The sequence below is a fragment of the Nesoenas mayeri genome (genome assembly GCF_963082525.1).
Source record: "Nesoenas mayeri genome assembly, chromosome: 16".
Lineage (NCBI taxonomy): Eukaryota > Metazoa > Chordata > Aves > Columbiformes > Columbidae > Nesoenas > Nesoenas mayeri.
In genome coordinates this window covers 9395180-9407249 of record NC_137562.1, presented here as the reverse complement: position 1 = coordinate 9407249, position 12070 = coordinate 9395180, and the positions used below count along the sequence as shown (strand labels likewise).

The 12070-nt window shown below is 44.8% G+C and overlaps 1 protein-coding gene across 3 annotated transcripts in view; it reads left to right on the top strand.

The window, feature by feature from the left end:
* KCNQ2 (potassium voltage-gated channel subfamily Q member 2) overlaps positions 1 to 11777 on the top strand; it is a gene marked incomplete at both ends in the record, with an annotated part of 63460 nt that extends 51683 nt beyond the window's left edge. For 2 of the 3 annotated variants that reach the window (XM_080354772.1, XM_080354773.1), the window contains 5 exons: positions 961 to 1069; positions 1605 to 1736; positions 4599 to 4706; positions 10223 to 10346; positions 11058 to 11777. In XM_080354772.1, coding sequence (XP_080210898.1) covers positions 961 to 1069; positions 1605 to 1736; positions 4599 to 4706; positions 10223 to 10346; positions 11058 to 11777 — 1193 coding nt within the window. The remainder of the gene's footprint in view (positions 1 to 960; positions 1070 to 1604; positions 1737 to 4598; positions 4707 to 10222; positions 10347 to 11057) is intronic. The other variant, XM_080354774.1, reaches the window with a different exon arrangement.
* Positions 11778 to 12070: the final 293 nt, after the last annotated feature.

Here is a 12070-nt window from a genome sequence, read left to right as displayed (position 1 = left end):
TTTGGGTGATGTGCCAGATCCCAAATCCCCATCTGGCCCTGACATCCTCTTCCTCCCCACCTAAGAAGGTGCCAGCCAGTGTCCTTCTGTAGGTTTCCTTTCCCTTGTAGTCCTTTAGCTTGGGCTATAATAAGAGATAAGAAAACCCCTGCTGACACCCATGATAACATATATAGAATCATAGAATTGTTTTGATTGGAAAAGACCTTTAAGATTGTGAGTCCAACCGTTAGCAATCTTGATATACAGCTGTTAGAAGGACGATGCCTGATCTCAACAGAAAATGGTGGCGTTTGTCTGGAAAGCTTTTCATAACATTCCACATAAATTTGAATTCAACACTAGCACATCTACTAGTAGGAAATTTTAGAGCCCCTATTAGACAGAATATTTAAATTGCTTTTAACTTCATGGTCCAGAGAACAAAGTCCCGAGTTAGACTCGATGATTCTTGTGGGTCCCTTCCAACTCAGGACATTCCGTGATTCTACTATTCAGAAGCAAGTTTTTTATTAATATGAACTTCAGCATAGGTGAAACTACTACATTTATCCACATTTAAGTAGGAATTAAAGAAATCAGTAAAATAAATGAGACTTTATGTATCTAGGGATGGGGAAAGGAGGAAGTCATAGAATGGTTTGGGTTGGAAGGGAACTTCCCAGCTCCCCCAGTGCCACCCCTGCTGTGAGCAGGGACATCATCAGCTCAGGTTGCTCAGAGCCCCGTCCAGCCTGGCCTGGGATGTCTCCAGGGATGGGGCATTGAGAGATACGTGAGAGTTGCAGTTGGCATTGCTGGATGTCACCTTAGCCCATCTTTAGAAATGCTCCTATCAGGATGCTCTGCAATGATATCTCTGCTGCTTCCCCCTGGGATTGCTGTTTGTAAGCCAGCTCCCCCTCTGTTACATGGGAAATAGTAATGCATTGCCTTTAATTCTCCCTCTCCCAAACCCAGAAGCAAGTCTCCCTGGAGAAGACATTCCTGATGAGAACAAAAGCTGCAACTGCGAGTTTGTGACGGAAGATTTGACACCGGGACTGAAAGTCAGCATCAGGGCTGTGTGGTAAGAGAGGGAGAGGGGGAAAGAGGTCCAGAAAAATAAATATTAGGGAAAAAAAAAGAAATTTAAAGTCCAAGCAGAGGTGGCAAATGCTGAAATGTCTGTGCTGCAGGCTGATTTTCTCCTGGGTGGCCTGCCCTCCTTTACAGAAAATTCTGCCAGAAAAGGTAGTTTTTGCTGAGGGAAGGCATAAACAGAGAGACAGGAAAATCCCCTGCAGGGATGCAGCCAAATGATCATTCTCACCAGCTCTGGGATTTAATGCTGACATTTATAAAGGCAGTGCAGAGAGGTCGCTTGTGTAACTGATGGTCCAAGGGACATCAGGGACCCCCCATCACAGACAGGGCTTCAGTCACCAGCCCCTGCAATCCCCTTCCTCTCCCCTATTGCTGCATCCTTTCCCAAACCTGCATGGTTGGGATTTGTTCCATTTTTCCCTTCAAAGCAGCTCCCTGAGTTGTTTTTTATCTGCCGCGAAGCAGGTCAGGATGCCACCCAGAGACTATATTTTCCCTTTCCTCTCCATCTCCCGCAGCATTATGAGATTTCTTGTCTCCAAGCGCAAGTTTAAGGAGAGCCTTCGGCCCTATGATGTGATGGATGTCATCGAGCAATATTCCGCCGGTCACCTGGACATGCTGTCCCGGATTAAAAACCTTCAGGCCAGGCAAGAGACCCCTCTCTTTGCTTCATTTTTTTCCACTGTTTTTTGTTCATCGTGGGGGTATTGCCAGGAGAGAGACACTTTCCTTTGCAGCTACAACTTATTCTTTTTCTTCTGAAGGGAAAACCTCAAGGAAAACATTGATGCTTGTGGCTGGAACCCACAGCAATGAGCAGGACAGGGACTGCAAATTAGGGATGTTTTACCACTAAAACTCCCTTACTGCCCCAGGACATACCCACAAAAATCACAGCTCATCCTTCCACTTTATTTTGGGAGTTTCTGTCATTATAGTATATAATAGGTTTTAGATATAGATATAGATATTATAGTATATAATAGACATATCTCTCTGGTCCTCCTGACAGGGTAGCAAATGTATGGAGCCTCCGTTTTAAGGCTAATATGGCTAATTTGGTACCTTTCTGGGAGTGATACAGAATAAAACCCGGTGTGCTGGTTGTGACCCTGCTGCTGCAGGGCGGTGGGGAAGCAGCAGCTCTGTCCCGCTGTGGGATGCTGTTGGAGGAGAAATCCCTCCTCAAATGGCAAGTCTGCCAAAAATACATGTAGGGGGGTTTAGCCAAGCAGCATTTCAGCCTCTGCACTCAAATTTTAAGGGGAGGTGAGCTAGTTTTAGTAGGACAAGAAATGTGAAAAAGGGAAAAATGGAACAGAGAAGAGCATTTAAAATTTCATTTTCTGCTATGATCACCCCAGATGAATTTGGTCTCTTGAACAGAGGATCTGAGTCAAACCTTTTTGTTTGGCCACTCCTCCCCCAGCCCTGATGTCCCACATTGAAAACTGAACCCCAAACCCCCAACACCCCCTGGCTGTGTCAGCTCAGCATAAGTAGCCCCGGTTCTGCTGAGCTCGAAGGACACCCAGAACAGAGGCAGAGCTTGGCCATAGGCTGTCTCCAGTCAAAATAATTTACTATTTACTTTTACCATTGGAGAACAAAAGTATTTCTCTTGATGGCTGTGGCAGCTCAGCTTCCTCTGGAAGCCATTGGGGAAGTTTTCCTTTAATTTCAAACCCATCTAGGTGCCTGGTAGAGTCACCAAATGTGCAAAAAAAAAATGTGCTTGAGCATGTGAAGAGCTAGTATGAACTCAAAGAATGGAACAAGAAATTGTCTTAGGTAAAAGAGGAATCTCTCTTCTGTTAATCTCTTAGAGATCATTTTAACTCTGCTCTTTTTGATGTGCAAGCAGCAGAGGATACTTCTGCAGTGTTGCTGCACGCTGTGCATTTCCGATTTGCAGATATGCAGCCGGAAGATAAATTCTCCGTTGCGATGGGGACTAAAATATTCTGGAGAATTTCCTCTCTTTGAGCCTCTCACACCCGTTCAGTATGAATTCAATGATTATAGATCCAAGACATGTAGCTAAATCTGGAGAGGGAAGAAGAGAAGGAGATTTATATTTTCTAACTTTAAAAACCTGAAACATGAGGCTTCCAGGCTACCTCTGCAGTGGGTAGTGAGCCATTGAGGTTGTCATCTCCACTGGCTCCAGGTGGAACACCTGAGTCTCAGCCCCTGAGCTGGTGTGGCAGATTGTCTCACCGCCCACCCAAATATCCCATGGTCAATCCTTCAAGGTGAAGTGCTGCAAACATAAAGTGGTTTGGTTGGCTGATTTTGAGGGCCTGGGGTAAAGAATGGCACCTCTCAAAGACCACACTGAATTCTCTTCTTTGCTGTACCCGTGGGACTGCGAAGCTGAGGTTCCTGAGGCTGGACTAGGCTATCCACCCCAGTGCAGGGACGTCAGGAGGACCAGGAGCTGCTTTAAAAGTGTGAATTAGCTGGGATCCAGGCCTACCAGGCATCTTCACTGGTTTCACTGTCTCCAGTGAGCAGAAAAACAGTGACAGTGATGGGAGCAGACCCCCTTGGTGTCATCCTTTAAAGGACTCATCATCACAACCAGGTGTGCACCAAGAGGTCCCATGGCTGGCCACCTGCCCAGTACAACTGGAAGGGCCACCCTGTAGACTTGTGCCTGGGGTGGCCAAGGCCAACATTGGGACATGACCAACTGGTACCAGAAGTACAGTGCACCCATGTGGTGGAACCCAGGGGGGCTGTCACAGAGTGAATCAAAGAACAGATATTTTTATTTCCCTTGAGCAATCAAAGCACTACATTTTCCCTGCCAGCTCAGCTCAGGGCTGGCTGTGGTCTCCTGTAGCCAGGACTTTGGTGAATGAAAGCTGCATTCCAGCAAATTTCTGGGGTGTTTACATGCACTTTCCTCTTTAATCATTAATGTCTGTGTCACTGTGATGTGTCTGTAATGTGCTTTTTTCAGTGTTGTGTTCACACTGTCTCGTGTCTCATCCTGAAACCTTGCCAACCATGGATGTCTCCATTCATTGAGTCGTACAATCCCACAGCGTATCTCTTCAAGCCCAATGGCTCATGCTTTTCTGACCTAGCTGAGGATGTGTTTGTTATCAGGCAGTGGACCTCAAAGGAGAATTAATTTATATTGTTTAATATTCAGTCACCTCAATGGGATATTGCTACAAGTATGCAAATATATTCCAGAGGGTAAAGCATGTTGCCTATTCTATCTGGGGTGGGGAGATCTCCTAATGATTTTTCAGTGGTGCCTAAATCTCCAAATTTGTCCCCAGGGTGGGTGAGACTCTGGCTTTCACCAGCAACCAGGTGGTAGGACAGAGCCTTCTGTTTCCAGCAGAATATATTTTCAACTTCTCTCTCTTTCTGTCTCTCTGTTGTTCTGTTTTTCAGTTGTTTCTTTCTGTAACTTCTCTGACCAACTTTTCTCTACGTGTTGCTTCATTATGCATTTTGCTCGTGTCTTTTTTTCTTATTTACTTTGCCAGGATAGATATGATTGTGGGTCCCCCGCCCCCTTCAACTCCCCGGCATAAGAAGTATCCAACCAAAGGACCCATGTATTCTTCCAAAGAATCTCCCCAATACTCGCCTAGGTTAGGATTCACCAAAATGCCGTTTTCTCTGGATTTTTTTTCATTTGCTTAATGTCAAACCCCTTTCATGCCAGTTATATGACGGCATTTTTTGTTTAGTGGTGCAGCTTGCTAAATCACGACTCAGAAGGGTTTGCTACTCTGGGGATGCTCTGATTTATTTTCAGTAATGAGCTTTCACACCAGGCAAGCCAAAGGAAAAAAAAAAACAAAAGAAAACAAAAAAGGGACATTCATAGAGTCATCAATAACCATCAGTTTCTTCAGCTAGTGTATTTTCTATTTTCAGTCTTCTTCTAGGTGTTAGAAAGCAAAATCTTACCTTTTTAAAAATCTCGTATTTTATCAGGCTGTCTTCAAATGTAAAAGGTGAAATATTTACCCACAAAGCCAATGTAAACCAAATGATCTCCTTTCTGAAAGATTAAACACTGCAGCTCGTTGCACTATGAGATGAGTTTACTTCAGTGGACAAAGTAAGAATGAAGTGTTTCCAACCCGTGAACAGTGGGCTCTTTTTCTTGCTGATGCAACTCTATCAACCATGGGGGAAAAAATGTGTTAAAATTTTACAAACATGGGACTTAGATTTAAAAAAAAAAATAAAAACCCTGATTTGCAAGGAAAAAGAAGAGCAGGAATCAAACCAATCCCTCAGTCACACAGCGAGATTTTTCTCATTGTCCCTATGAAGTTCTCTCCGCAAGTAAAACCTCAAGCTGATGCCATGAGGAACATATTTTCAGTGAAGTGCCTGTTTTAGGGCATCCTGAGGTCTGATCAGCAGAGCCATGAGCTGAGCTCTATTTTCACTCTGTATTGAGACCACTGGAGCACAAGACAGGTGTAAATATTTGCCAGAAAGACCTTTTCCATGCACAAATAGATGATTTTGCTATGCAACAAGCTTACCCTCAAGTATTTTTTCTCAATATATTTGTCCTCCCTAAGAGTTAATACATGACAAATCTCTTGATTTTTATTTAAGCTGCTCTGAGTAATCTTCACTAGAGGAATGTGAGTAAAAGGAATATTGAAAGCTTACTTTTCTCCAGAAGCCCCAAGCTTTATGCTTGGGAAAAAGATGTCCTCAGAAAAACATTTTTCCTATTTCTCCTCCTTGCCAAATGATGAGGCCCAAAACTAGTTTTTAAAAATGAAATAACTTTCTTCTCTTCAACAACATTTTGATTTTGTACTAAAAATACATATTCAAATAGATTTTGTTGTATTAAACCTATAATATTAGGTGTGCAACAAGCCTTCACCAGAGGCAAGATTTTCACATGAAAGCTTGTGCCTTGTACACAGAAAAGCTGATAGATGGGGAGGAGGCCTCAAACTGGGAGATTTATTGTATTCACTCCAGATCTGTTTCTATATCAGGTTAATAGTAATGACTTCCAGCCCCGTCCCCTATTTTTACAATTTCTAATACTGATGGCCAGATAAAAAATCTGTTCACACACACCCCCTGGGCTCCTTGGACATCAAGACTTCATTTTTTTATATATAATTACTACCTTTTAAAATTAATTATCTCATTTGTTCATTATTGAGCTGTGCCTAAGAGGCTCCAGAGAGCAGCAGAGCACAGAAAGCTACTGAAATCTCTGCTCCCACCCATTAAAGGACTTATGCTCTAATTTTTGGCATCTGCATCCTCCCACGGACACTTTTTTAGCCTGCACACCCCTATTTTAGCCAAATGCTGCCCAGATCATACAAAAACACCCAGTGAAGGAGGAGAAACAAAGCCGAGTGATGTCCCATGAGATATCTGAACCCCGTGGGTTGTCTTGTGATGCTCAGCTCAGCCTCAGTTTTTCTGCACGGAGCTCCCAGCAAAGGCAACTGGATATCAGTGGATGTCCACACTGTGGTTTGACTGAAGTTATTTGCTCCGTGATGTGCACACAGGCAATTTGGCTGAAATTCCCCTAATCAGCTGACTAAACATGCAATAGGTGCAACCTCAGCTGTGATTTTTAGGCAAGGGCAAACTTTATTGCCAAATGAGGAGGTAAGTAGCCAGTCCTGTGACATGGATGAAGGGGGTTTGGCTTCAATGCCTGGATTATGTACAAAAATTATAAAAGATAAAGAAAAAAAAATTGAATATATATTCCCAAACACTTCATTTTTATCTCATTTGAGCCGTTTGACCTTTTGATGTCTGCTTCTGGCCTGAGGGTGACATATTACACCTCTTTGCATGCACTGTTAGCATGAAGCATAATGAAGCATGAGAAAACCTGCACTGTGGCTGATGCAAGACTTTACATTTTTTTGTATCATTAGAAAGAAGGAAAGATATCCAAATTCACTTTAAAGAGCAATCTCCTTTCTATCTTGCTCCCAAACTGAAACCCAGCAGAGCCTGTCAAGGACAGCAGATGGCACAGTTTGTCATGTATTGTTAGAAATCTCTGAATCCTCTTCTGCCACACAGGGAAAAATACAGGGCTGACTCTTCCAAAATCTCAGCTGGATTCTTTCCTCCACCCATGTAGTTGACACAGCCAGGACAAGCATTGGGAAGGCGCAAGGTCCCCAAGGGATGTAGCACAGAAGTGGAGTTTGACAACTGAGAAGATTCATGGTCCTTTGTCGTGCAGTAAAAGCATACGCTATCCCACTCTGCTTGCAAAGGTGGAATATGTTCTCTCTCTTCTTCATCTTCTGAGCTGTGTTGCTCAATTTGGACAAAACCTCAAAGTATTACGATGGTGTAGAGGACCTTCTGCTCTTTGCGGTGCTTAGTGGCACAGGTGGGCTGGGAGCTCCTGAGGAAATTCCTCTCTTCTCTTGTACCAAATAGGGCACAAATGAAATCTCTGCACTTTGCTCAGGGTAGGAGCGCTCTCTCCTGGTCTGACTTCTGCCATGGGAAACAAAGGGGTGGGAGACCTTGAACCTGGTGTCTTCCATCAAGAGACAAGGGCTTGGTTCACCTTCTTCTCCCCTCTCCGCACTACGGTCGATGGTCCAGAGCTGCTCGCTGTGTTGTGCTCCACGCTGACCGTGCCTACCTTGTGAGATCAGGATCTCTGGTTTCTCAGAGGTGGGCAAGATGACCACCTCAGGAGTCAGGACTATGTTAAAGTATAGACATGAAGGCAAGCAAGAATTCTCCTGGGCTCTGGTATTGATGGAATATAGGCAAGGGCTTTGGAATGCTTCAGGGGTGAGCTCTGTGAAGTGCTTCAGTCCTGCTTTCAAATCACGACAGGTCTACAGGCGAGTTATGTCCAGCCTGAAAGTGACAGAAGAAGTCAGTGCTCTTCTATATAACGCTAGGTACCACTCCATCTGTGATGTGCCATGTGGCCTCCTGTGCTTCATGTGGGTCGTGTGAGCTTCACTTACTGGATAGCTCTTCTTGTAAGGACAAGGAAGAGAGCAAAGTCCTTCAATTTCTGCAAGATTAGAAATACGGTTGCGCAACACTATCTCTGTTCTTACAATACACCTTAGCATGGCGATGTTCAGTTTTCCTCTCTGTGTTAGTCTGTCTTCCCTCCCTGCTCTACAAAGCAACTGTTGAAGGATATCTCGTTTCCATTAGTGGACGTATTTCAGTGTTAGTGCTGTGCTAGACAGGACACGAGAACAGGGCACCCTGATTGTTCTTGGCGTTCTGCAATGTTGAGTAGCATTTAGACTTTGGGCCTCTTTAAATGCATGTTCATTGTTTTACTAGTCTACTTGCTTGTGCATACAGGAGAGGAGTTCGTACAGTGACTGTATTGCGCCTTGACTTGTGATTCCAAACCAAGGTAGCCTGAGGTATCCAATTTAATACCTCTTTGCTTACACGGTAACAACATTGTCGTAGGATTCCTTGTGCTGTATGTCATGTCAGTAATTGCATCCCTTGTGGGGAGTTCCTGTACATGTCAATAATCTGCTTCTCCCGTTACAAGAGAGAAATAAGGCATGCATATTCCTCAAACTTGTAATTATAGCACTTGGTGCTCCTTGTACTCCTGTGCTTATATTGCTAAGCAAAGGATCAAACCGGACTTTTTTTTAAACAAAACAGTATTCTGTCGCATCCCTGCCCAAATGAAGTACCTTCTGGGATCAAAGATAAAGTCTAAAATAATTGTTGGCTTATATTTTCTGTCTTTGGTGTGGTGTGCTCATCCACTTCATCTCTTTGAGCCAGATCTTCTGGTGCTGTAAACTGCTGGTGCTCTAATATAAGCCAAGGGAGCCATGCTGGTCCATAACCACTGATATCTGTCCCTTATGTCAACAGCCAAAGTATGTATTGAGTCTCTGTCAAATGTAAAGAAAACAGATGGCTCTTGTGTTGCAAATAGCCTCACATCTCATTCCTTTCCTTGGTTTTTGTTTGTTCATTTTTCCCTGTCTATCTGTGTTCAGCTCCTTCCTTTTCCTCCTTCTGGTGCATGGACCCACACGGCAGAACTGCGTAAGAAGCATTTTGAGTTTTCCGCTCAAGATACCTCAACTTGATTTCAGTCAGATTAATTAACCCTTCTTTTCCCCTGCCACCCTTATGTTTGGTGCATTATGCAAGAGTAAAGTTTGCTTGGCGTATGATTGGGTTCTGAACTGGGCTGACATTAAGAAGTTATTCCAAAACTAAGTTGCTCCCCAGATTTTTGAGGGATCGAGAAGCTCCAGGGTTGGCTCTCTGGAAAATTTAACTGATGAAAATTTATAAGATGTCTCAAAGAAAATTGGCTTCCAGATTCCAAACTGGCTCTGCCCTCCTCCTTCCTCTGCGTATGGAGCTATATATCAGCCCAGGTGTTTCTAGATTGGAAACGAGGAGTTGCAAATGTAATGTGTGTGAAGAATTCAGTGCCAAACAATGTGCCCAGTGGCTTTAGCTGCTGATTTGGCAGGAGTGTCCTCTGCTGTCACCGGCTTGGAGCCCTGCTAAAGGAAAACATCTCAGGATCCAGGGGTGAACTGCAGTAACGTTGAGACAATTTGGTAATGTTTGGTGAGTTATGACCAAATTCAGCCTTGATGTAATTCCGCTGACACAGTTAGTGCTACACCTGTTTGATTTAGGGCAAGCAGCTCATTGTTGTGGACATAAGAATTACACGCTTACATTTGCATCGAGGGGAGGAAACTGCTGCAGAGACTGCAGAAATCCCCTTGACAAATGCTAGACTTGATCTACCCCAAAAATAGTAATTTCTCAGTACAAATAAGAAGTTAATTGGTTTGGAAGAAAGCCAGTTAAATAAATTCTTTGCAGCGGGTAAACTTACTATGCATAATGTGCCAGGTTTTATCTGTACAAACAGAAATGGATAATTTCAAACTCTGCTAATCCTGCTCTGAGTTTTTGCATCTGAATTAACACTTCAGCGCCACCGCGTATCTGTGAGTAATTTGGGGTGTTAGTTGGGAGCGAGGCTGTTGCTTTGTCCCATGGAGGCGTGAGGAGCGGAACTTTCCTCGCCTGCTGCCTCCAACTGACTCCAGGTCCTTTTCCGGGGCTGGGGGGGATTTTCTGATCCCGGTAGAGTTGACCAGATCGTTGGGAGAGGATCCTCCATGACCGACAAGGATCGGACCAAAGGGCCTGTGGAGGGGGAGCTGCCTGAAGATCCCAGCATGATGGGCAGGCTTGGAAAAGTTGAAAAACAGGTATATTGGGTCAGGAGGGGGTTCTTATCAGAGGATGTTGCATACGTTGTGGGGTTTCTTCACTTTATTTTTCCCTAGTGGGACGTTACCGTTTAGAAAAAAAAAAAAAAAAAGAGCTAAGAATATTTTGAAAAAGAAACAAAGTAGATGTTATAAAAGGGCACTAAATGTCTTAGAAGTCTAAGTACTACTCTCAAAACAGGTACTTTGGAGTCTGTGACATATAGACTTTATTTTTTAGTGAATTTACCAAAAGACTGTATTATTTTCCAAAATGGCATATTGGTTTCTTTGCCATGACATTGGACATGTTTCAAATGTGTCCATGAGCCTGGTTGCTGTAGGTGCTGGCCTTCCTGAAGATGAAAGTCTTCCTAGAGGATAAGATTCAGAAATCCCCATGGCAAGTGCCAAACACAGTAAGGAGCCAAAAGCCACTGGAAGGATGTGAGTGTGCTCCAGCTTTCCTGGAAATTAGTGCATGGCAAAAAGGTTATAGGAACTTAAGTAAAACGCATAAAAAGATGCAAAATTAAGGGGTTTTGTCAGAATAGGACAATTAAATATTTCCTGAAAGTTTCAGTCTGGTGTAGGCAGAGATCACCCATGAAGCCCAACCCCACACTTGGGCCTGGGTGGGTTGGAATTTGCTTCTACTCAGGATGTTAATTTGCTTCAACCAACATGCACTGGAACTGTGATGTTTTGCAGGTTCAGTCAATGGAGAAGAAGCTGGATTTCCTGGTGAACATTTACATGCAGCGGATGGGCATCCCACCAACGGAGACCGAGGCTTATTTTGGGTCCAAAGAACCAGATCCAGCACCTCCCTACCACAGCCCCGAAGACAGCCGGGAGCACATTGACAAGAACGGCTGCATCATCAAGATCATCAGGTCCACCAGCTCCATGGGTCAGAAGAACTTCTCTGCCCCACCAGCCCCAACCAACACATGCCCGCCCTCGACATCGTGCCAGCAGCAGGTCTACCAGCGGCAAAGCCACGGCTCCTCGCCCATCGGAGACCCCGGCTCGCTGGTCCGCATCCCACCTCCTCCCTCCCACGAGCGCTCCTTGTCGGCGTACAGCGGTGGGCACAGGGCGAGCGCAGAATACCTGAGGAACGAAGACATTACAACCAAACACCACGAGAGTGCCCTGAGAGACAGCGACACGTCCATCTCCATCCCCTCGGTAGACCACGAGGAACTGGAGCGCTCTTTCAGCGGCTTTAGCATCTCCCAGTCCAAAGAGAATTTGGACATCCTTAACAACGGTTGCTATGCAGCCGTGGCCAAAATCAGACCCTACATTGCAGAAGGGGAATCAGATACCGATTCTGACCTCTGCACACCCTGCGGTCCTCCTCCCAGGTCGGCCACAGGTGAGGGACCCTTCAGTGACATGGGCTGGTCAGCCCCCAGGCAGTGAAACCTTCTCGCAGCCGCCGAGCCACGTCTGAGCGCTGGCACCTGCCTGTGCCAGCTGTCCACGCATCGAACTTCTCAAGGAGATCGACAGCTAAGGTTTTCCTCCTATAGGACATCCTTAGCTGGCAGATAACTTTCTTGCAGCTTACTCTGTATGTGGGGGGGAAAGAGCAGGTCCGAGCCTGCGTTTGTGGAAGAAGTCATGGTGGTGAGCGAACTGGAGCCGTGGAGTCCAGATTTCTTTCTTACTCTCTTTCTAAGATCATTAGGTGAGATTATTTCATGGTGCAGGGT